The sequence below is a fragment of the Pezoporus occidentalis genome, unplaced genomic scaffold, assembly GCF_034315485.1.
Source record: "Pezoporus occidentalis ecotype Australia unplaced genomic scaffold, CSIRO_AGI_Poc_V1 ctg100, whole genome shotgun sequence".
Classification (NCBI taxonomy): domain Eukaryota; kingdom Metazoa; phylum Chordata; class Aves; order Psittaciformes; family Psittacidae; genus Pezoporus; species Pezoporus occidentalis.
The window spans coordinates 475,207-501,566 of NW_026912780.1; the positions used below are offsets into that span (position 1 = coordinate 475,207).

The 26,360-nt window shown below is 39.5% G+C and overlaps 1 protein-coding gene across 1 annotated transcript in view; it reads left to right on the plus strand.

Moving 5' to 3' along the window:
- CNTN1 (contactin 1) overlaps window positions 1-18,617 on the plus strand; it is a 246,688-nt gene extending 228,071 nt beyond the window's left edge. The window contains exons 24-25 of the mRNA XM_062612293.1: window positions 742-898; window positions 16,238-18,617. Coding sequence (XP_062468277.1) covers window positions 742-898; window positions 16,238-16,317 — 237 coding nt within the window. The 3' untranslated portion in view covers window positions 16,318-18,617. The remainder of the gene's footprint in view (window positions 1-741; window positions 899-16,237) is intronic.
- Window positions 18,618-26,360: the final 7,743 nt, after the last annotated feature.

Consider the following 26,360-nt stretch of genomic DNA (forward strand, 5'->3'; position numbering starts at 1 on the left):
GGAAGGTAGAGGAAGGAAGGGACAATTAACATCATTAGATGCAATTATTGTAGAACTAGAGCAAGTGTATATACTAAGTATAGGGTGTATAGGAAGCTTCAAAAATTAATTCCTGTTTAACTTTGCTGCTTGCTTGGCAGTAAGAAAATGAGTATTGTGTCCTACATGTACAAATTTTGCTTGAGGAGTTGAACTGCTTCCTGGGAATTGCTGACAATGTTTCACAGAGATGATTCCAAAACGGATGGGGATATTTCCTAAAGGTCCCACAAGACATATACCATCACATTTGCAATAGTTTAACATTGATAGAGTTAACAATAAAATTAATAATTGTTTCACTTATTAAAATAGTAATAAATTTTATGTAGGAAAACCCAGCTGAGTTCTTAAGATTTTTGTTTGATGCTCTTTGCCGCATGCATTAGTAACTTAGAATCATAGAATCATCATAGAATCTTCCATCATTTAATTACTTGTTTCAAATGTAAGGGATGAAATTATTTTTGAAAGGTGGCATAATTTTGTAACAGATAAAATAATGAGGAAATATCCTGTCCAGATTCACCCTATGTAAAAATGGAAAAGGTAGTATCAGCCACTACATTTTGGTATTTATACATATAGGCTTCATATATAAATAAAAACGTAATATTTTTTCTTTGACACATTGTACATACGTAACTGTGTTTTCATGGAAATGTAGCTTTTCAATAACTATGCTTACTCTGTCTTTACCAGGTACTTTATAGACCAGATGGACAACATGAAGGCAAGTTGTTTTCAACTGGAAAGCACACAATAGAGGTCCCAGTCCCCAGTGATGGTGAATATGTTGTTGAGGTCCGAGCACACAGTGAAGGAGGAGATGGAGAAGTAGCTCAAATAAAAATTTCAGGTAAGCAGATAACTTCCTTTCTTCTTTCCCACACCCTTTGGAAATTTTGGGCTGAATATTTTCCTCTTGCATATTATCCAGAAATGGGTGCTCCATTCACAGTATGCTAGAGATTGGAAGGGACCTCAAAAGATCATCTAGTCCAATCCCCCTGCCGGAGCAGGAACACCTAGATAATGTTACAGAGGAATGTGTCCAGGCGGGTTTTGAATGTCTCCAGGGAAGGAGACTCCACAACCTCCCTGGGCAGCCTGTTCCAGTGTCCCGTCACCCTCACTGAGAAGAAGTTTCTTCTCAAGTTTAAGTGGAACCTCTTGTGTTCCAGTTTGTACCCATTACCCCTTGTCCTATCATTGTTTGCCACTGAGTAGAGCCTGGCTCCATCCTCGTGACACTCCCCCTTTATATATTTATAGACACTAATAAGGTCACCCCTCAGTCTCCTCTTCTCCAAACTATAGAGACCCAGCTCCCTCAGTCTTTCCTCATAAGGGAGATGCTCCACTCCCTTAATCATCTTTGTTGCCCTGCGCTGGACTCTCTCCAGCAGGTCCCTGTCCTTCTTGAACTGAGGGGCCCAGAACTGGACACAATATTCCAGATGGGGTCTCACCAGGGCAGAGTAGAGGGGAAGGAGGACCTCTCTCGACCTACTAACCACCGCCCTTCTAATACACCCCAGGATGCCATTGGCCTTCTTAGCCACAAGGGCACAGTGTTGGCTCATGGTCATCCTGTCGTCCCCTAGGACCCCCAGGTCCCTCTCCCCTACACTGCTCTCTAGCAGGTCGTTTCCCAACCTATACTGGAACCTGGGGTTGTTCCTGCCCAGATGCAGGACTCTACACTTTCCCTTGTTATATTTCATCCAGTTATTCCCTGCCCAACTCTCCAGCCTGTCCAGGTCTCGCTGGATGGCAGCACAGCCTTCTGGCGTGTCAGCCACTCCTCCCAGCTTAGTGTCATCAGCAAACTTGCTGATAGTACACTCAATTCCCTCATCTAAATCCTTGATGAATATATTAAATAATACCGGTCCCAGTACTGACCCTTGAGGCACTCCACTAGTTACAGGCCTCCAACTAGACTCCGCCCCATAGACTACAACTCTCTGGATTCTCTCCTTCAGCCAGTTCACAGTCCACCTCACTACCTGATCATCCAGTCCACACTTCCTCAATTTAGCCGTGAGGGTGCTGTGGGAGACTGTGTCAAATGCTTTGCTGAAGTCAAGGTAGACCACATCCACCGCTCTGCCATCATCCATCCACCGTGTTATTTCCTCATAAAAGGCTGAGATTGGTCAAACATGATTTCCCCCTGGTGAAGCCATGTTGACTGCCCCTCATAACCCTCTTATCCTTGATATGCCTTAAGATGGCACCAAGGACAAGGTGTTCCATCACTTTCCCAGGGATGGAGGTGAGGCTGACCGGTCTATGGTTACCTGGGTCCTCCTTCTTGCCCTTTTTGAAGACCGGAGTGACATTTGCTTTCCTCCAGTCCTCAGGCACCTCTCCCGTTTCCCAAGACTTGGTAAAGATGATGGCGAGTGGTCTAGCAATGACTTCCGCCAGTTCCCTCAGCACCCGTGGGTGCATCCCATCTGGACCCATGGATTTATGGATGTCCAGATTGCTCAACTGGTCTCTAACCCATTCCTCATCGACTAAGGCAAACTGCTCCGTCGACCTGACTTCATCTAAGGTCTCAGGGGTATAGGGCTCTTCAGGACTTCCTGCAGCAGAGTAGACAGAGACAAAGAAGGCATTCAGTAACTCTGCCATCTCTGAATCTTCTGTCACCAGGGCACCCATCCCGTTCATCAGTGGGCCTACATTGCCTCTGGTGTTAGTTTTGTCTGCCATGTATTTGAAAAAGCTCTTTTTGCTGTCCTTGACCCTTCTCACCAGGTTTAATTCTAAGGATGCCTTAGTCCTCCTAGCTGCCTTCCTACATCCCCTAGCAGTAGCCTTATATTCCTCCCAAGTGGCCAGCCCCTCCTTCCATGACCTGTAAACTCTCCTCTTCCACTTGAGGATTCCCATCAAAACTTCCAAGAGGCAGCTCTTCAACATTGACTACATTGAGAATAAAGGTTTATCTTAGAAAATTTCTGAAGAATTATCAGTCTAGCTCAGTCCTGGAAGCACTGCTAATCTTCCAAATATGAGTCTGTTTCTACTGGTGCGTGCCTCCAGTTATGCTCCCACTTCTAGTATGTGTCCTACAAGCGTAACTACATGGTGCAGGCCTCAGGCTCAAGATGTCAGCTTGCAATAATCCTGCAGTTCCTTGTACCTGCTGCCTCTTACCTCATTCTTTTGTCAGCTGCCGCTAAGAAAAGTAACTGAGAAAAGTTAGTGGTCCTGTGTGATCCACAGACCAATTGCTAGGGAAGTTCTACTTTTCAGGGAAGAGGAAAGCTGTGACATGAAGGGATAAATAAGCAATGACAAATGCGACATACTGTAGAGCGGTTGGGATGATTGGTAAAGAGGGGAAGGGAGCATGCCTCAGGCTGATTTAACTTGTGCTCAATATTGACTCTTAATACAAGCTCAGACATAGTCTGAACATCTCTTTCCTGTTAGTTTTGTAATGTAAGTAGTGCCTTAGCACACAGTTTGTGAAGTAGAATATATGAATAAACATCAAGGACTCAGACAGTGTTTTTGCAAGGTTATAATTTAAACACTTGCATTGTATTTGCCTCTTTTTATTTAAAAATGGACTTGGGGAATAGTAAGGATTAGACAACAACAATATTCTTGTCACACAGTGCAACCGTTGGTATGTCTTTAAAAAAGCAATGCCTATGCTATATTATCTGTGTACTTTGAGAGAAGCTTCCCATTCCTAAAGGAGTGGACCTCCAATCTGTTGGTTTTCAATAATATGTACAGTTTATATAATCTAGTCTGAACTCATGGGTATCACCATTTTTGTTTGTGTGAAGCAGGTATTCCACTCCTGATCAAATGGAATGTAGAGGTGGAGAATCCTTCATTTGCCATATACTTTGTTCTTCTGATTAATCACCTGACATGGTTTTGCTAAGTTTTTATCTATATTTATCTAGTTTGGGGGTCTGGCCATTGTTTCCTTTAATAGCTTTTGTCTAGATTAAAAAATCTTTTTTGATATGTTCTCCCCATTAAGAAATGTATATATATCTGCCAAGTGACTGATCAAATGCTAAACAGACTGAGCACCTTGAATTTCTCCATGATAACATTTCCTTCAGGTCATTAATAATTTCAGCAGCTCTTCTCTTCCCCCCTCCAACTTCTGAGAATTCCTTTAGGACTGTAGACACTATATGCAATTTTAACTCTGCTGTCTGTGGAGATATTCTCACCTCCCTACCCTTGCTACTACCATCATTATTCACGAGATATTTTCATTAGTCAGTTATTTTCCTGCATTTGGCTGTAAAATGGTGTTCATCATGTTTGTCCAACACCAGCTCTAAATCCTTCCTGGAATCCTTGCTTTCCAGCATACAGTGTCCCATCCTGATCTGTGTGACATGTCTCTTTTTAACTTGATGTATAATTTTGCATGTGATCATGATGAAGTACAGTTGTTTTGAATTGCTTAAGTTTCCATGCTTTATGAATGGGTTGTTGGCATCACTCTCTACTACTTTGCCATTTTAGTTCATGTACACAGTTCTTTAATTCTTATGTTTTTGATGAAAATGATTGGGTTGCATTTGGTCTACTACTGTTCATTGTGGCATTATGCTAGAAACTCTATGACCATTCTTCAATAATTGTCTTTTGAAATCCACCAGTGACTGAATTATTAACCCCTTTAACGTGTACTCTGTTAATTCTGTGTACCATTTTCTATGAGAATGTCTTGGGGTACGAGTCAACCACTCTACAAAACATGTAATGTGTTGTATCATACTCTGAGGGAATCACTATTAACATATTTTATGAGCTGCAAAAAAGTTGGAGCAACCTCTATCCTTAGGACACGTCCTAGGTCATCTTTCTATCATATGTATGTAGTCACCTATGATCAGTACCCTTTAGGTAGCAGCAGATAGATTACTTCCCAGACTGGAAGCAGAGCCATCATTTCAGTACGATGTTGAGCCCAAGCTGATCAGTCTTGCCAATAAGCCCTGTCCCAAGCATGCCTGTACAGAGTTAGCACCTCTGGGAGAGTTAGCATTCTACAAATGCTAGTTTGCAGAATTTTTTATTACTCTCTCTTCCACACTGCAGACAAGTTTTTAGCCACAACTTCTATCATTCATAGCCCAGCTAGACAGAGGGGGACTATTCCTCTGGTGGCCTAGATAAAATAGCATTCTTTGGACTCAGTTTAAGAAAGATTCAAAAAGGGGCAAATACCAGGGTAATCTCTTTGGAATGTGTGGTATACAGAGAACTGCGCAAGCATTTCAGGCTATTTCTGGGCTCAAACCGTGCTTTTTCCAAAAAGCATAATGAAGTATAGTTTCAACACCTAGTTTTTGGTCTTAAGGAAATCTTCCAGTATGCAACAGGGTTTAGAATAATTGCCCCAGAAGGGTGATGACTGGTGGTAAGCTATTAAGTAATGATAATTTTTCCCAGAGACTTGCAGAGAATAGAAGATTTAGTTTGATAGGAATGCGTGTTCTGGTGGTCAACTGGCCAAAATGGAACATAGATGCTTACAAAGAGATGTAAACAATTGATAAGGCAAAACAGAACGCACCTTATCAAACCATTGCCTTACTTGACCTTTAGGCATCTGATGCCAGAGTTTGCAAACCAAATTAATTTCGTGCATAAGTCAATGGGGAGAATTAAGCAACTAAGGCAGAGGTTCAAAATAGCCTGGATGCTGCCCAGGAATGACCAGATCTTAGACCAACTGGAAGGCTGCACTGAAAAGAGACGAATGTCTAGAAAACCTATGTGTTTTCCAGACTGGTGTTTTCCTGAGATTCGCTGGGTATCAAATCCAAAATAATCTATATAACACACCCGATGTCTAAGCTCCCATTATAATCAGTGTAATTGAGAAGCTTAAACCAAACTTGTAGCATCTGAGATGCCCCAGAAATCCACACAGTGCTGGCAGGCATGACATGATCTACAGAGGACCTGAGGTCTTCTAGATCAGCAGCTGGAGGCCAGACAGGACACCAGAAGACATCTTTTGGCCTATATTTCAGGCATATGAATTGCACACTTTTGCAAACCTAAACTATTTCCTTGATTTTTCTGACTGCTGTTACTGTGCTAGGCTACCATGTTGTCAGCCTGTTGTAGATGTACTCTGAGCAATTCTTAGCACTTGCTGAATTACGTGTGAATTAGGTTTAAGTAGAAGAACATCTAGTTCAGGAAACCTAACTGGCCTTCAGGTCTTTACTTAGGTATTAAAAACACAGCACATTTTAACTAACAATTACATTTGAAAGTCAAATGTAAAACAAACTAGAAATATTTGTTATTTCTAGCTCAACCCCTTTTCTAAGGGAGAGTCCTTCTTTTATGTTTTCTTCATTCTCTACCTTCTCACAGAAAACCCAGTCATATGCTGAAGAGGGAGGCAAACATCCTGCATCAACTTTACTCTCATATAACCAGTCAGCTTCCTACAGAATACGTAGTTTTAGTTGAGAATGATACAAAAGAAGTTTATCAAATACAGGAATCTCACATACATTTCTTTTTATGGAGTATCTTGAAATGTATGTGCTTGTAATATCCCTCTCTGTATATATACTGAGATGCCTTTCAGTGTACAGCTATAATCAGTGTAAAATAAAGTCATGAACTTCTGTATTTTACTGGCCAGTGCCCCTTGTACAGTTAGAGGTTTGGGGATATTTTTGAAGCCCGTTATAGTAAATTAATGAGCTACACAATTTAAAATTCATTCTTGAAATACCACAACCAGCTGAAGGCTGGAACTCCTTATTTAACCAATGGAGTCTGTTTCAGTAGCTAATAATAGGCTTATCTCTTTGCTTTGAAATATATTAAAGGCTCAGATTCTTTTTTTTTTGTCTCTTGCATGCTTTTTGGATTGCAGTGCTTTATAATCATGCTAATATTAATGTAATCAAAGCAGTCTTGCAATCATTAGGAGCTAAAACCATATGGTGCTTGGTTTTTTCTCACTTCACTTCTGTAACTGCGCTGGCCTCAGTGTAATTAATTTATGCCAGAGTAAGGACAAATAGAATCAAGCTCTCAAATTGTAATGCAGGATGAGGAAGAGTGAAGGATAACTTCTGATTTGGGAAAATATTGGGGAAAAAGGAAGATGTACATTCGCCTTCAAATCTGAAATCAGGTTAATATCTCTGTTTAAATATGGACATAGAATAATTTATGCATTGTATATGCTTATAGCTGGAGAACAAAATTACAACTTCTTTGTGTTCAGTGCACTTACATATATACACATATGAATTCCATTTGCCAAAGGCACGTTTTAGGATCCTGAAAAAACATTCACTTTGAAGTATAGCTTTTTCAAGGGAAAATGCAAAATTTTTGGCCACAGTAACTCATAGAAACATTTTATCTTTTATTTTCCTTTTGTTTATTATTATTTAAAGGGGACATTGATATTTATTGCACATATTAGTATCAAGTAAATCAGGTGATCATTCACTTTTCATGTATAATCAGAATCTTTTGATCATAATTTGGAAATGTCCATGTGTTGCAAATATGGTTGTAGTAATAAGAAAAGAGGAGAACACAGGTAAAAAGCATAAGTAATGCTGATGAAAGCAGTCCTCTAACTGCCATGGCACTCTTGTGTTACTGGTCTTGGAACTGATTAGGCATCTGTGACAAGAAAGTAGCAGAAAGCTTCTAAACTAAAAATACATGGAAATGTATTTCAAAAGAGCTTTTCTCTAAAAGAACAGTATTGTTCACAATCCATTTTCTGTGTCTCATGGCTCATAAATTAAGTAGAAATAGTCAGAATACCCTCCAACCTGGTGCATAAATCTGCCTAAAACAACATATTCAGTTCTCTGGTATTTCTCTTGATTTTCCTTCATCATCACATTTCATTTCATCACAGTTCTAATTTATTTGTACTGCTTCCTTCCAGTACCACAGGTTTGACAATTCCATGCATTACAACATATTTAGTGCTAGAGCAAGCATTTCCTTGAAAAGGCATATTCTCCTTAATTTTGATTTCTTCTCTTTCATGTATTCAAACTCTACAGTAGGACAGACTGCAGAAATGTTTTCATATCTATTTACATTTTCTTGGCATTATCCTATGATGATCCTGATGCTGTTTTGTCATTTATGTTTATTTATAAGGGAAAGCCTGGATGCACACAAAGTGGGAATACAACAAAATTTCATTTTTAGCCATAAGGCTCATCACTAAGCTGTGCTGTAATGGTTGACAGGCTTTATAGCTACAAATTGGATGTGTGTACACATGGATTTAGAGCACAAGTGAGCTTTAAGAGAACAATATTACAGAAGACAAGATCAGGATAGGTTACTCGTTATCAGAGAATACTGACAAGACAGGAATCCGTAGCTGCTATACATCAGAAAAAATGTCCACTGCCTTGAAAGGGACTGTGTAACTTCCTCCTGCTTTTATCTTCAGTCTGGCTTTCCACCTGCCTGTTTGTGTGAGCTTCAGAACTGCCTGCAAAATCCCCACTGACGGCTATTGCACAGTCATGTGAAGGCATGAGAACTCTGCAGTGCCTTCGAAATGAACAGAAGCTACAAAGTGGCTCAGGAGCTACTTTGACACAAGTGAGAAAGAATCTAAGAGGAAAATCATATTCTGAATGCCACTGGTTTGTGTTTTTTTGTCTTTCCATGCATCTGTTACAGACCAAAGTCCTCACTAAAGCTGGCCCTACGCTCCCAGCTTCAGGAAGCTACTAAGGAATGCCTGAACAATATTTACTTGATGGACAAAGGATTAGTCCTTCCAAGACCCTTAAGTACTTTCTCTTCTGTTTTCAGCAATTTGGATGTTACCTACCAGACAGTGACTGACTTTTAAAATGTTTAAGGGGAAGAAGAAATGCTGGTGAACTCTGCAGTCAGAAACAACTCTTTTAATATTCAGCAAGCTTTTCATTTCCACTGTTTCAGTAGGACCATCCATTCATCAATGAATTAAAGGTCTGACATTGAAGTTCAGTTTGGCTGAACTGCTTCATCAATTTATCCAGTCATTGAGATATATCACACAGGTACTTTCAGGTTTTTTTTACACCAACATAGGAACACTATACTCCTTCCCTTTTATGAAACAAAATGCTTGGTATTTTATATACATTGTACTCTACTATTATAAGAAGATGGAAAAAATCCAGAAGATATTTATTTAATTCCCTTATGCTAAGTGTAGCAACATAGCAAAAAACAATATTACAGAAAAACTCACATAGCTCATAGAGTGAATGCCAAGATTAGTACTTTGCTTTAATAGTGTAATTCCTTTGATGTATAGTGATTTATTTTAATACAAATGCATATTCTGTTTACACCTCTTGGTAGGACATTTAGCTATTGAACTATATTTATACAGTATTTTTAATTGCTTTGAGGAATCAAAGCCAGCCAAGTAGGGTTTAGAGTGATTTAAAATAATCTTTGGAAGACACATCTCATTAATTTTTTCCCCTTACTAATCTAGACATGAAGAAGGGAATACTTTCTAGTCGTGACAATTCTTATGTGTTTTAATTTTCAATAGCAAGATGTGGAACTGCCTTATTCAAATCCTTACAGTATTTTTCAGTTTAGTGATTAACAACCTCTCTTACTTTTATGGATGCCTGGAGTGGTGGTGTACTCACACCTCTCAGTTTTATGCATCTAACCTAGCCAGACTCCTTAGCAAGGAGAGTGATTCAGAAGACCTAGGTTAGACGTCTGCTGTAACACACCTTTTGATGAAACCTCTCTTAAGAGAACAAGACCCAGTGATTCTCTGACAAAGGCAGCAGTGATAGTTTTCTAGTTACTTCAGTGGCAAAGTCCAAGGAACTTCAGAAACACTCTTTGGTAGTAAGAAAGGTGCACAGCTCCTTAATATAGTATTAAGGGAGTATCAAAGAGTTTAGTTCCTTTAATAAACACCAAGGTTTTGTGTGGTGCAGAGGGACAAGCTGACAGAAGCACATAACTGTAGAAAGAGCAGTTACAAAGAGGATGGGTCTGAAGTCTTGGTAATGGCAGATGATACAATATAGGGCAGTGGCCAGAAACTGCAATCTGGTACGTTCAGTCCAGACATTAGGAATAACATCCTCAGAGGGTAGTGCAGCACTGGAGCAGGTTACTCAGAGGCTGTGAGGTTTTAATCTGTGGAGATTCCTGGGACTCAACTAGGCAAAGCTGCGGCTGACGACATCCAATGTTGGCGACTGTCATGATGTGAGTGGGAAGGCAGACTAGACAGCCCCAGAGGTACAACCAGATACAGCCAGGCATGTTGTACTCCTGTGAACAGTACAGTTTGCATTGTCATTATTTTGCAGTCTTTTATTCCCATACAAATAGATTTACATGCTACAGATAAAAAGAGAAGATAAAATCACATATTTACTATCTTGAACTTACATTTAAAGTGCCAGTGACCACACCAAATACTTTTTGCTGTCTATATATATTAAATGGTGCATTTTGTTACATACTGAAATGCTCTGTCCCTTTTTCAAAATACTTAAAGGACTTCGATGTAGAAATTTTCTTGCCTATAAAGACTAGTGCCATATATTTTACTTTCACTGTAAAATATAAGTGATCCTGAAACTCACTAAGTTCATGTGAAGTACAACTGCAACTGTTGCCTGGGTCACAGGAGGACCTCCAAAGGTATTCTTGCTATTATTTCTTGAGTATACTGCTTTAAAAGAGTGCATTTCAAAGTATTACCTGTGGTCTTCTATATAACTCTCCATGCTAATGAATGTGTAATGGACATTCATAGGTGTGAAGGGGAAGAGGTATCTGAGAAATAATCTACATTTATTACAGACAAATAATACCCCCCCAGCTGAAAACTGTCTCATTTTCCTCAGAATCCAAGACACCTGTTCATTTTGGCAGTGCAGTTCTGTAGCAAGGCCAGAGTGAATGGAAGAAGCCCCTGTTGCTGCCTGACCGCACTGCCAACACATCAGGTGCCATTGTGAGAACAAACCAAACTGTTAACTTGACTCTGGCAAATGGGTTTTCAAGGAGGAGAAGAGAGATGAGCACCATGGGGTGGACAAACCACCCAGACCATCAGCAGCACTTCAAATATGTTTTAAATGTTCTCTCTTATTTCCTTATAATAGTTTTAAAGCTGTTCCGCAGATGCACAGAAAACCTTAACACAGCGCAAAGCATGGGCAGATGCATAGGCAGCATTGCATCTCGTACATCTACTCTGCTGCAAAACAGTAATTCACAAGGTTGTGAATTACTCTATAGTGCCCTTCTTGAAAGGTTTGTGTCATAGGCAAGAGGAAAATTTCCACGTGCCCAAAGGTATTCCTAGACAAGGGAAAGTTGGACCCATAACTTAACAATGGTGCCAGTGATGCAAGATAAGCATATTCTAAATAGTTCAGTTATTTTCCATTTACCATGAATAAGGATATCAGAATTTGAATCATGTCAGCTGATACTACCTATTTTTTTTGCAGTAGTCTTTCATGAACACAGTATTTCCAGCTGGGATAGGTGGAATTTCTTTTCAGAAGCCAGTTGACAGAACTACAAACCCACCCACTTCTTTAATAAAATTTAGTTTAACCTGAAGAAATTACATTTCCTCCCTTCCTGCTTTTCTTTCTTATGTGGGTAAATATGAAAACACTCAGAAAACAAATATTAATGAAGCCTAATAGATGCTATATAAACAAACAAATGGAACAGGCAAAAATCCCTTTTTCTTCATTCAGGTGGCCTATTTTTTTTCCCAGAAATGTGGACAATCTTAGAAGTAAAGAGAAAGAAAGTATGAGAAGACTTTGAATTTACCTTTCTTAAAGTAAAAAAGAGAGGTATAAAAACAGACAGCCTTGATGAAAGATCAGTCCTTGGATCCTGGACCAAAAGGAGAGTATTATTTATGGGAAAATATGTAGGAATTTCCCATTCTTTCAGAAAAAAGAAAATCTATTTTGCAAAGCAGACAAAAAGACTAATTTTCTAACTAAATTTACTTTACAAACTTAAACCCTTTATGACTCATATAAAATACCAGTCTTAGTAAGAAAAACTTCTCTTTTCCTTCCTCTTATGAAATGTATGTACTTGCATCATGCAGTGTATAATTGCAGTGACTGTATCATGCAGATAGCTAGACTGCATCTTCCTGAACAACTTGTGCAGCACAAGAGGAGTGGATCTGTAGAGGGAAACAGCAGCATTGAGGATCCAGCACCCCGCTGTATGCTCATGTCAGGTTTTACTCAGCACTGCCTCTAATCCAGTCCTGCACAGGGTATCCCAAGACAGTTCTACAGTGCAAAATAAACCCCAATAAAGGGGACAGCTGAGATACTCACTTTAAAAACACACTCCTCATCAAACTAGAACAGTCGTGTAGACATCCCCCTTGCTGTTCAGTACCTGGAAATTAAGAAAACTGATGTAATTTAATACAAATTAATTGTTGAACTACCTTTTCTGACAACAACAGCAGAGAAAGAGTTTTATCACAAGAGGATCAGTTCATGATTAGCAGAGGAATAGCTTGTAGTTTATGTATGTTGGCAAGGAAAACACTTCCACTGAAAAAGAGAAGTTATTCATGTAAGACAGCTTCACAGATGACCAGTAACTAATTTCCTGGTTCACAGATGTGATGAAAGTAAGATTTCTAAACAGGCCTTTTATTTTTTTTTTTAAATCCATTATAAAAACATACTGATGTTGGAGAAAGGGCCAAAAATGTCATATCTCAAAGATAGGTAATATTTAAAGAAAATAATGATGTAAGAAATTGTCACAAAGGCTTGGGAAATACATCAAAGTTTGACCTGTTTTAATGCCTGTTTCATTTAGGCATTAAATTGATTTCATTTCTTTTGAGTATAATTGGAAGACTGTTGCATACTGCTCAAGATGTCAGTAAAACCTAAGATCTCCATTCAGAAGTAAAAGATTTCATCCTGGACTTTGCAGGATTGAGGTGGCAACACAGAATTTAAAATAAAAATAGAAAGCTGTGGATTAGTGGGACTTTACCAGGAGTTCCTGTGATATGTAAAGATCTTGGTGAAAGAAAACCTGTCCAGCAGTTGTTCTCTTTAATTATTCAGATAAGCAACTACTTTTCAGAAAGGCTGCTGAGAATAGGAGACAGGTAAAAAGTTAGGCATTTTATTTTAAGCTACATTCTGGGTATATTTTTTCTGTAGGTAGTTTAGTCCTAGGCTTAAAAACATCAACTACAGGAACTCTACAGCAGACAATAGTTAAGGTCTCCATGGGAATACTGCAAGGTTCCACAACTTTTGCTCGGGGCTGTTGTAAAAAACAAAACAACCAACTTCAAGGTGTTTTTCCCTGTTTATTTGAAAGAAATGAGGACTCTTGATATGAAGTCTACTTATGGTGTGTTAGAGTGAGTGGTAGTCAGGTCATGTCATACTGATTTGGTTTTGGCCTTGACTTTTATGACTGCAGTTTGCAATTGAATATGCAAGATGCTGGTTGAGGAGAGAATCCATCTCATACCTGGCCAGACTTCAGAAGGAGCTTAATAATCCTTCTGTTTTAATTTATGTCCACATGTTTATTTGTACATATTCATTAAGTCTTTATCTGGCGTTTCTCTAGTTTTTAAAGATTGTTAAAACTGACAGATCACTGCACAGAATTAAATCTTGTAGTCTGTACTCAGGCAAAACTTACATTAATTTCCATTTATGAGCTGCAGGAGTGTACCAGCTGTCATGCACTAGGGAATGGTGTTTCCAATAAAGTATGGTTCCTGACATGGTAATCTAACAAGGAGGTGGGTAATCTAACAAGAAAAAAGAAGAGATGATATATTTAAGGTGCTTTTATCCTCCTAATGTTCTGTTAATGTGTGACAGCACATTAACAGCACCTACCTGTCTAAAGGTAGGATTTGCTTCACTGCAGAAAGCTGTTATACATATATCTGCAACAGTGCTTATACCTTGTAAGGAACTGCTGTAAAGGGCTGAATTGCTAACTACTAATTCTGGAGCCAGCAAGCACATCTCAGGAGAAGATTTATTATGCCTTTCTCTTTGTAGAATAGTTACATGCAAATAGAAATGTCCTCATACTTGCTCATCACTCAACTTCACTCAGCAAACTTTTCATGTTTTCCTTCATTAGAGGCATTCAAAATATGAATTTAGTTATGCCTTTCCAACTGCATTATCCTGGTCTGACAAAGGCAGAATACATTTTCTGTAGGTATTCTTAATTATGAAATCTATCTCGTTATTGGTTGTTTGTTTTTTTTTCCTATGGCTATTATTCATTGACTTAGAACCACTACTTTGATATTTAGGGATACAGGCTACAGAAAATATTCATGTGTTTTATAAATCACTAAAAAGTACAGATAAATATACCCCCATACTTTCACGGTTGCCATTATGTGCAGTTGTTATGTATGAGAAAATACATTCATACATTCCTGTTCATTTTAAGCATCAAATTCCTCTGTTTATGGATACATCCCATAGCAATCATCCAATTTTTTCCTTAATTTTAGCTTTCACTGAGGTGGATATACTGCTTCCTGTGGAAAAATGTACTATTCACGGCAGTGTACTTTTTACAACTTAATTGAGCTGATGAAGAAGGATTGGTAGGTCTCTTGCCTTGTTTCTTCAAGTGCTTGGATATCAGAAAGAGCTTAGGAAGAAATTTTGACTTCAGAAAGCATCCCTACAGCAGTCGTGGAAAAGATGGGAATGGGAGCAGAGAAGAGACAATCAGAAACAAGAGAAAAGGGGTGAAGCTTAGTGTGTGACAGGGCAAAGAGTGGAGCCACACAGGGACTTGAGCAAGGACCAGAGTCAGGAGGAGTAGGGTGGTGGACCTAGAAAGAAGGGGGAGAATAAGAGGAATATGGCTGAAATCAAAAACAGATTCTGTGAAAAGCTCTAAAATTCTGGCTTCGTGGCAGATGTTGTGGACTTTCTCCCTGGTGAGAAACCAGGAGCATGTAAAAATGTTTTATTTTAACTTTCTGTGGTAGAAAGAGGAAAGGGAATAGTTGTCTCTGTCTTGGAGGCTGTCTTCTGAATATACCCCTGATGAGTTCTGCATAGAAGTTAATTCATGGATTAAGAGGCAGTGCCTGTCAGATCTGCTGCTGCTGAAATCTGAGCCATTTGGTTAGTGTGCTGCATTTTCAGTATCTTTCTTCCTCATTCAGAAGAACATTTGCTGGAGAGGTGTCCAGTGGGATGGTTCCAGTAGCTCCTTGGGACTGTCAGCACTAGGTACAAGCACTTCTGTCCTTAGCCTGGGTTCAGCAGCAAAACGAGCAGTAAGCTGGGTCCCATGCTGCCCACCTACGTGCTATCATCCTGACCTAGATGAGCCTGTCTGGGGTGAAAAAACTGCCTGTTCTCCAGCTCCTTTGGCCCATCTCCAAGACCAGCATCAAGGCACAGTTCGGCTGGGTTATTTTCTCATGTAGATGCTTCTTAACAGGGAGCTGGACCATGGCAACACAAGCCATTTAACATAATATCAATCCTTATGTCTGTTTGCCAGAAAGAGTTGTGTAAACTTGGTAAGCTGTTGATTAATATTTTTTGTCTTAAAATATTGGTTTAAGAAAGACCTTTGTGACTGTAGCAGATGTAAATGCCACGCTGCTAGAAGTCAGCCATCTGGACTTTGTAATCTGGCAGGTAAACAAACGGACCAACCTCTTTGACATCTTTCAGATTATTGCTGATCATATGAACATTAACATTTCCAAAGGTGTCTCTTTGCTTCATCACATTTCAAAGACTCCATTAATTTTGTTTTCAGATGTTTAAATATTTATTTTGACCTTTTACCTCCTCCTATAACCTCCTGGCTTTTTGGACCAGCAAAATCAAAATACACTGTGTGTTCTGAATGGCTTTGGGGCTTGTTTAAACATGCTGCATAAACAGCTCTTGTAGAACAAAAGAGTGACTCCTCCACTGTACTCTAGCAAGCCTCTTTGTCCATTCCAGATTATCCATGCAGGTAGGGGCTGTGCTGAGATACACCAGCTGGTTTTCCAGTCATCGAACCTTGCGTTCTTCTCTCATCCAGGGTTGTTCCTCCACCAAGTAATGCTGAAGTAAGACCAAAACCATGTTGTTATCTGTTCAATGTGCAGGTGCCACTGCTGGAGTACCAACTCTGCTTCTGGTCCTGGTGGTGCCTACCCTGGGTGTCCTTGCCTGCTCGGGATTCTGAATGTAGCTGGATTTACCTTGTCCTCCACCTAACACAAAGGACTCCCTTTGAAGATGAGGACCATGACTTTTTGATTCCTGTGGCACCATCCTAAGCCAAATAAATTACCCTTTAAAATAAATTACCCTACCAATTTCCTATGAACTTTAAGAGGACTGAGGCATCCAGGAACTCCTTCATGAAGTAAATCAACTTTTGAAAGGCTAAGAAATCTTTTTAACTTGTTCCAATATGCCTTATAAAACACTTATGCTGATCTGTGACAGTTGCATGATTTGGTCAAATGGGGCAAGTTACAATGTTAAAACCCAATAACATAGGCTGTACAGTGAAAGTAAAATCACCATACGTAGGTGCTTTAACTTGAATAACAAATTGTGAAATATAATAGAGATTGAAATGTTGATTGTATGTGATAAATGTAAGAGTACTACGTCTGTCTGTACTATCTTATATGTTTTGTGTGCTGCATATTTTTGAATGGCCCCATCATCATTTATTGGGATTACTGGTTTTTTGAGAGACAGTCAAAGCAAAAACATTTAATTTTTTTAGAGCTGTATTTCTTGAGGCTGTTGGATAGAATTTGAAGAATGAAATAAAAGTCAGTAACAAGGATTTTTTTATTTTAAATATCTTCAGAAGACCCAAGACGTGCATAGCATGTTCAGCTTAAAGGAATTTACATGTGCTTCACTGACACAGGATTTACCATATTCTTTTTTTAAAACAAACCTGTTGAAAAATTCCATTATGGACATTATTGCTGATTTTAGGAGTCAAATGTCAGCTTTCAGGGAAGCAGCACAATGTATTGGTTTTGAGTTAATATTATTACTAGTATTATTAACATAGCAATATAACACTTAGACGTTTGGAGATGGAGTCCATGTTAAGATCAGCCAAGTGGACCACGAAATGATAGGAAACGTATGTTATTTTTTAAAGTGAAAAGTTTTAAAATATAAAAAAAAGAGAAAGATATACAATAAATGGCAAAAACAGAGTAGCACAGTAAAAAAAAAAATAATTATATTTACGTTTTTATGCTGCAGACACCAGGTGTTACCTTCCTGTAATGAAGGCGGACATTTGGGAGAATTATGTGCTTTTTCACTTGATATTATTCTAATGTTCATAGCATTGTAAATAAGAGTTTTAAAGTTCTGAGACTGTTTCCCTATTTGATAGAGTATTGAATGATCCAACTGTGTGTTAGTACATGAAAGTCAGATCTGAACTGTTAGTTGAAGTTAAATGTTTACTATGGCCTTTGCAAAATGGGAACTCTTAGAGACAGCGAATGTTTTTGTTCTGACTGTGTCTAGAGTGTTTCAGTGTTGGGTTTTTCATTGGTTTGTTTGGATTTTTTTAAGTTGTTAAAGAAATGCATATTCCTTTCATTTTCCACGGTGTGCTGGGAATTAGTTTGAGTGTGAATGTTGAAGAAACACGGTGATATTGAATCAGCTGGCTCAAGTAATAGTGCAATGTCCGATGCTTCAAGAATTATAAGCTTTGAATCATATTTTATTAGCACAACCTTGCTAGCTACTTAGAAATAGATTTTATCTTTTTAGAACTGATGCTGTAGAGGTCCGTAATAATATTTACATGAAGCAAGAATAGATCTATTAATAATTTACACCCCCTTCTTTAATTTGTATAATTTTGTACTATATATTTACATGTAAAAGTGTAGAGTCTTCATTAAGAAATATCAATAATACTGTTTTAGTTTAATTTTAACTATTTGTTACAAGATGAAAATTTTTTAAATAGGTGAAAGTGGTAACTTCCCTATAGAGGAATGTCAAAGTGTCAAACACTACTGAGTTTCATAAATTGTATAATTGTTTGAAAGAGTAATGAGCTGTCTTCATACATAAGAAACTAATACGCTGTAAGCCTTCTGTACAAAAAAAAAATGTGGTTTATTGTGTTTCATTTGGTTTGGTTCTTTTGCAGTGTGACTCATTTTTATATAATCTACAACCACAACTAAATCTTTTGCCAAATGCATGATTGCCTTTTACTTTTCTACTACATGGTGTAAAAAGCAAAACTGTTCAGTTTCTGCATGGAAATGACCTGGGACGGAAAGCCACTTCTTTTTTTAAATCAGCAACACAGATGAGGTAGGTCTCACATACTGATCAGATAGTTGGAGATTTTTCTGTTTCACATAATTCTGCAGACTTGACTGGGACCTTCAGTTTCAAATGGTTGTCAAGGAAAACTAACTAATGTATCATCTGCTTTAAAACGCAAGGTTCTTAATTAAAGTTTATATAGATAGACATATTTGTTGTTTCTTTATATTTCAGGAAAATTGATATTACTATTATTTGATACTGATGAATATTGAACTGGTTTTTTAGTTACTTTTTATCTTTTTTTTTTTTTTTCAAATGAGTAGAGCAGGACCGTGCTTTGTCCTTTTTATGAATGAAAAGTAAATTACAATTAAATAAATGTATTAATGTTACTCAAAATATAATAACTGTCTTTTGAATTGGAGCTTTCTAATTTCATTACAGTCATGTGGTAGTCTGTGACAGTAAAGGTGTGGATGCGATGAGGTCCTGTGTATTCCTGCCTTGCCTTCTTGTGAATTTTGCTGAGGTTAAAGAACTTTTGTGTGGTAAGGGTAGCTTACCCTTTGCTTTGATTATTGGTGATATAGATAGAAAGATTTTCCGAACATCAGTGACAGAGAGTGCCCTGAGAGATTTTCAGCATTTTTGGAAGCAAGAGTTAACCAAGCAGAGTATTTTTTGGGCTAATATTTTCTTCTCCAGTAGATACTCCTCATGGTTTAGCCCCAGGCGGCAGCTAAACCCCACACAGCTGCTCACTTATTCCTCCCACAGTGGAATGAGGGAGACAACCGGAAGAGTAATAATTTCAAGAGGTGAGTTCAAGTATAACTGAGATACTGCCTGCCTTTGAGGGTCACATTCAGGCCCTAAAGTGCGCAAAATGTGGCACATAAGAAGTTGGTGAAGCTGACGGCTGTATTGCAGAACTTGGTTTCATTTGTCTTCAGACATACCAGATACGAAGAGTCAATGAGAGTTTCCCTTGTGCCCTGCTCCTGAAAGACTGTTGATTCAATTGGGATCAGGCTTAGTCCTGGGGAGGAGGAGAGGGTCACTACTTTGATTAGGTATGTTTTCTATTTTTATCTTGACCTCTGAGAGAAATAAGGGTTTGAGTCTGTCTGCCAGTTCTCTGCTAATCATTTCAGACCTGTTGGGAGATGGCAGAAAAACTCAACAGCTCTTATCCTGAAGGACATCATAGTCTGAGTAGAAGGTAGAGATTTCAATTAGGAATTTGCACAGAAGGTGACTGCAACATGGTCACTGGTCTTACCTGTTCTGTTTGCCCTGCCAGATGCCCAACCAGCAAGCACCACAAAGCCAGGTGCAGCTTGCCTTGCTCTTGCCTTATCCAGGGGCTGGACAGCATGGGACAAGTATTGGCTGGAGGAGGCCTGAGCACGTGGCATTGCAGGAAACAGAATCCGAGATCTTTGCAGTAACAGGAGAAGAATGGGGCATGGAACATAAACCCGCAGGAGAAAATGTTCACTATTTCTACCCCTTAAAGAACAGCTTGGTTTTGATTGTGAAACTTCTTTCTTTCCAGACTTCAGAGCCTCTATCTACAGAAGATGATAAAGAATATGCCTTTAAATATTAGATATCTGCCTGAAGACCAGATCTTCCAGTCTTGATCTACCTTACTTTGCTTTAAGCTGCATTTCCTACAGGAATTAAAATAGCAGAAATCAGGTAATACCCAAATACATTCCAGGAAAGGTCTTGAAATAGTTCCAAATGCTATTGTTTGGAGATTTTGTTAAATGCATCACGGAAATGGCTATCTTTCAGATTATGACATTATGAGCAAAGAATATTCCTTTGGCAGCAGAATGAATTTCAGTCACTTCTAGCACTTGTATATGCTCCGTCCTTACACAGGTCATCCACCAGAATCTTTTCACAGTGTTAGGGCATCAGCACTATACAGGATCCACCTGCCTTCTGCACATAACAGTGGGGTCTTGCAAGGGAAGATTGCCCCGTCTGTTTCTTCTAGAGATGATACATTTTTCTTTAGCTTTTCTACCACTAATTCCTTGTGCTTTCTCATTTTAACATTATTCATATTTCCAGAAGCAGAAGAAAGAACCGAAAGCATTAAAGTCCACATGAAGGGGAAATAATGTCCACACCTCAAACAGAAATAGTACTGTCTTGTCTTTTCTTGACAGGCTAACATGTTTTGCTTTTACCTGGGTGCCAATTAACCAAGTTTGCTCTAAAGGGTGTAATGAAAAGACACATGAAAATTGTTTTCTTCACTTTAATTGATCTTGACTCTGGTACATTCTCTTGATTAATATGGATGACAATGGAAATTACACCAATTTTTATTTCCCAAACACTTAGAAAACTCATGAGTTAGCTGGTAACTTAAACAGGCAACCCTTAATGCACACTGATGAATGCATTTTACTGGTCTATATTTATATATTTAAGGAGTCTAATCGTCTCTTTAAAACTTGATGATTTTGGCCTTTACTGTGTTGTCACAGCCACCGTCTGCTTCACTGAAAGGTACAAAATTGTTTCTTTCTCTCCCACAGAAGACAGCAGACATATCAGCCACTGGTAAAAAGGCAAATCTAAACAGAGAATACAAAGATACTGACTCGGCATCATCTCCTCTAGATGGCTGTCATGGTGCAGCTACTTACATAATGTCACCTCCATACTTGACAACTGCTGAAAGCAGCGCACAGCAAAATGTTTCTCGCACTGAGATGGTCCAGCACCAGCCTACCTGTTCTCCACTGGCTGCTCCCAGCCATATTCAGACCCTTACTGATGTTCCAAGTGGGCACACAGCTCTGGGTGGGCATATGCTGCAGTCACTAGGGATGGACAGAACAAAGAGGACTTAACTGGCTGCAGGCCAGTGTTTAAGTCATTGGAAAATACCAGGTTGGCATGGCCCCAGGGCAGTGGAGGGCACCCAGGCAAGTGTGGTGGTTGTCCCCAAAGAACCAAGCCTCTGGTTAGCCATGGGAATGGCACCATGGACTCAGAAATGATGCATTCAGCACAAGATACTGAATTTTCCTTGCACCCCAATTAAAGGAGAGAAGCAAATATTTTCTGGAATTAAGGCCTACATCACATGAATGGGGAGGATTTCAACAGCCAGAAGCTGAGCTGAGCAGACAGCATTCCCCTCACTGGCAAGCCCTGAAGTGAGCAGGCTTTGGGAGCACACGGTGTTGGCACCTTGGGCCCCCATGCCAATAACCAGGTTAGCTGCATGGTGATGTTCATTTCTGATTCTCACAGGGAGAAAGATATGAAAGCACAAAGTTCTCAGAGGCATTCAGCTCATGGGATTTATCCTGTCCAGGCAGCTCCCTGTGAGCAGCCACTCTGCAGCACCTGCAGCACGGTAGCACTCATGGAACACAGTGGCTGATTTCCACTGATGGAACCAAAAGATGTTTCCATGCTCCTAAAACCTCGCACTATCCACACCAGGGCTGTTGTATGCAAACCACCCATTAGACTGTCTCTGGACGGCAATTCTCCCAGGACAGGTTTTCAGCTGGTGCACCCCAAACCACGCCACAGCCCCTTGCAACCACTTGGCAGCAGAGGTGTCTGTGTCCCAGGGCTAGTGCTAGCCAGAGGTTGGGGTTTTTTTAGTTTCCCATTCAAAATCTTCAGGATTACTGTAGGTTCTGCAAAAGCTCAGCTCATATTACTAACTTAACTTACCTGTATCTGTGATTCAAAGTGGGATGGGGATGTGCACAGGGCTGTAGGGCAAAGCTGTGTGTGGTGAGGCTTTTGTTGATCCACCTCTTACACCTCATCATTAAACTGCTATTTGTATTGTGAATCCATGTTTAGCAAATTATATTCATGAAATCATATATCATTCTCTCTGTTGAGATTTTTATCTATAGATGTCAATACATATGCCTCAGTCAGACTCCTCTATAACAGCACTCTGAAGCAGTCAATTACCAATCTTAATTTAACTGTATTCTGGCAGAATGCTATAATGCATAGCAGACTCCCTATGGATCAGCCTGTAGCTCAAGGAGATGCCTTTCCATAAAGTGCCAGAGTGCCTGCCCTGTCAGAGCACCACAGTACCACTCTCAGCCTCTGAAACACGTGCTGAGGCCAGAATGATGTCTCTTCTGGCATCAAATCCCAAGATTCATGATTTGATCTCCACTAACAGTACGTGATTAACTGATACAAAAGGCTTTATAGGAAGTGGGTGTGTTTATATGGATGAAACTTCTACAAGTAAGTTAAAGCATGCATTCGGACTGTGACAGAATCTGACAAAAATAATACCTTAAGTAAAACAAACAAACAAGCAAACAATTGAAGCCAGAGATGAGCTTTGCAGGTTTTGTGGCAGCTTTTATGTAAACAGTTTAAACTTTATGCTCGCAGAGCCAAGACAGAGCAGAATGACTTCACTGGGTTCTGCTCAGCAGTTTTCTGTCATTAACTGGCACTGGCTTCTCTGTGATGTTGCAGGCATGATGATTTAGACAGTGGTACAGGACAAAGGAGGGGAAAATAATTCTTTTTAAACAAGGAAGGAATCAGTAATTCAAACTCCAAAGGCTGAGCCAAACATTTACTAATAAAATGACCTAGAAGACAGCATAAATTTTCACTGCTAGTCACTATATGTTGGCATACAGCACAATAACCCACTCCTTTGGGGTTTACTGATTCCAGGATGTAAGACAATAGGAATTTTTGTATAGAAAAAGCATGATTGCTAACTTGTTCCTTTTTAATCAGTACTGAGCAAGCTAGAGGCCTTCACCCTGTTAGGAACACAGGATCTTGAAGGGCATGAACTTAGTTAACACAGTTTATTTCCCTACCTTGCTTCTTCCAGAATATTCTTGCTGCGATGTGATAACCTGGCGAGTTCTGGCCAGAGCTCTCCCTGTGCTCAGACTTCCAGTAAACGAGAACAAGTATTCCCATGGTCAAAAATACTTACCCTGTCTTTATCTGTCTTGCTTGTTTGCTTGCTTTATTGCTTTCTTGTTTTCTTGCGATTTCTTTCTCTCTCTTCAAACCCCAACTCCCCTTTTCCTCCTTTTCTCAAAATAAAACTGAATTAGGAACTCTAACACTGGTAATATAAAGCCATCAGCAAAGAATAACGTCTCTGCTCAGCCTCTGAAGCAAAGCAAAGTCCCTTAAGGACTAGCCATGTATTCAAGAGATTTTGCAAGCACTCATTTTCCCAGACAGTTCTGATACAAGAAAGAAGAAAAACCAGCGTGACTTTTACTTCTGTCAAGCCCTGCATAGTCTTCTCCCTAAAGCTCTGAATCAGATTTGGAGGATCAAGAATATATCCCAGTGATTTAAAAAGACTTGGCATCAGAGCTGTGGATATCTTAAAGGATTTGAAGACATGTGTGCTCTGAAAGTTAAGCAAAAATGTGTGTGTTGTGCGTTACCTGGTGACTAACACACAATTTCTCATCTAATTTCATAATCTAACTAATGGACTGTGGGATGCCAACATTTATTCCAACATACAGCATTGCAGAACTGGGGGAAAAATGCATAAGTCTGGATTTACATTGGATGACAGGGTATTTTCATCAAGGGAGTATTTACCCCCAACATACAGCTTTTTTCAGTGAGATCTTGAAATGCTGGAAAACTTAGATTAATCACCAGTGAAATACTTGAACATTATTATACTACAAGTAAAATCCTGTGGGATGTTTGCTGAAGAGAAATTGAATTTGTACCACCCTAACACAGATCAAACTCGGGACAAGTGAAGTGAAGGAGTTAGTTCTGTGAAATAACAAACAGAGAAGTAAAAAAATTATTTCTAATGATATCATTAAAATCAAAGTGGCTTTGACAGTATTAGCTTCTCAGGAATTAATTAACTAGAACCTACTGTGAGAATAATTGCATGTAAACGATAATAATATTGATATTACACCAGAAGCTGTGATGTCTATCGAGAATTAATTTGCAAAATCAAAACTCAAAGGAAGTCAATTCCATTTATGACCTTTAAAAACGCAATTAAACACAGGATGCACAAAATCTCACCAGAAAGCACATTTGTAAAACTACAATGTAAACCCTGGCATCTAAAAGATCTTTTTCTAAAATCACAAATATATGATCAGCATTTGAAGCATTTCCCTTTGTGTTTATTTCAAGAAAACAAGTGTGGTTTTTAATTTCTATATTCCTGGTCTACTAACTTAATTTTTCGTTGGGCTATTGCTCTCTGCTGATTTCTTGGGATAAATATGAAAAAACAACTTATATCCTCTTGCAGCTCTTCATCTCATGAGCACATGCTCCATGAACACATCTGCAAAGGAGAAATAAAAGGACCAGGACAGCCCTTGCCCCAACAGTGCTGCAGCAGGGTTGGTCTCCAGTTCTCTGCAGGTCTGACCTGACAGGGGCTCTGCTGAGCCAAGCCCATCTGCAGGTCCATGTCCCATTCCATCTCCATCCCATCCCTGTCCCCGTCCCTGTCCCTGTCCCCGTCCCCAGGGAGGTGCCTGATGCCTGGGACTGGGGCTGTCCCCAGCTGACCTGCTCCTTGCATGGCCCATGGGTCACCAGCCTCACCATGCTCTGCCATTGCTGGTGATATTTCCTATACCAGTGCCAGGGACTATTCAAGGAATTCAAACAACTAATGCAGTGAAGCTGCTAAACTTGGCAGATTGGCTATAGAGAACCTTAAAAATACATGTGGTTCTGAAATCAAGTAAAATATACATTTGGTAACAGCATTATTGCTCTCCACATGTAACATGGCAGATTGAGAGTGGATCCGTAGAAATAATATTTGTCCAGCTGACTGGTAGTTGGGCTTTTTTTTTTTAATTATTATTATTATTGTATATACATTTAACTGAGCAGGAGGCTTTGAAAGAACAGTAGATGGGAAAGAAAGAAGAGCGTGTCTCAAAATAGCCAACTCTCAGCAAATTCTGCAGACCTGTTCAGCAAACTTGCTAGATCTGCTTACAATAAATGAATGAATAAAAGCTGCCACTATTGGTACCAACATCTATCACATACCTCATTCTCAAACAGGGCTGCAAGTTTTGGGAAGGATTTCCCTTCCACAAAGACGCAGCCAGCGCTGGATGGCCGTGCAGGCTCTTCAGCTGGCCTGTATGGCTATCACAACAGTGTGATTAGCCATGTGCTCATGGGGACAACAATTTTTATTAAGGGGCCTGTCATGGTTTAAGCCCAGCCACGCAGCTCATTCACTCACTCCCCCCCTTCCTCCCCACGCTCCCAGAGGGATGGGCAGGAGAATTGAAAGAATGTAACTCCCACAGGCTGAGATAAGAACAGTCCAGTAACTAAGGTATAACACAGATCACTACTGCTACCACCAATAATAATAATGATAAGGGAAATAACAAGGGAAGAGAATACAATACCACTCACCAACTGATACCCAACCCAACAGAGCAGTGATCTAACCCTTCTGGGTAACTCCCAGTTTACATCCTGGGCATGACATGCTGTGGTATAGAATACCTCTTCAGCTAGTTTGGGTCAGGTGTCCTGTCTCTGCTTCCTTCTGGCTTCCCCTCCTCCCTGGCAGAGCATGAGACTCAGAAAGTCCTTGGTCAGACTAAACATTACTGAGCAACAACTGAAAACATCGGTGTTATCAGCATTGTTCCCAGGCCAAGAGTCAAAACCACAGCGCTGCACCAGCTACTATGAAGGAGAAAAATGACTGCTACTGCTGAACCCAGGACAGTATCCATCCACCCCTTATTCCACATCATGCTCAGATCCCACATTTTCAATATACCATCACTCTTACCTCATATATATACATATATATATATACATCCAGAGAGAGAGAGAGAGAGAGATCATTCCTTAGTGCATGGACCAATCCCTATAAAGCTGCTGAGTCCATTCGGTGCATGATGT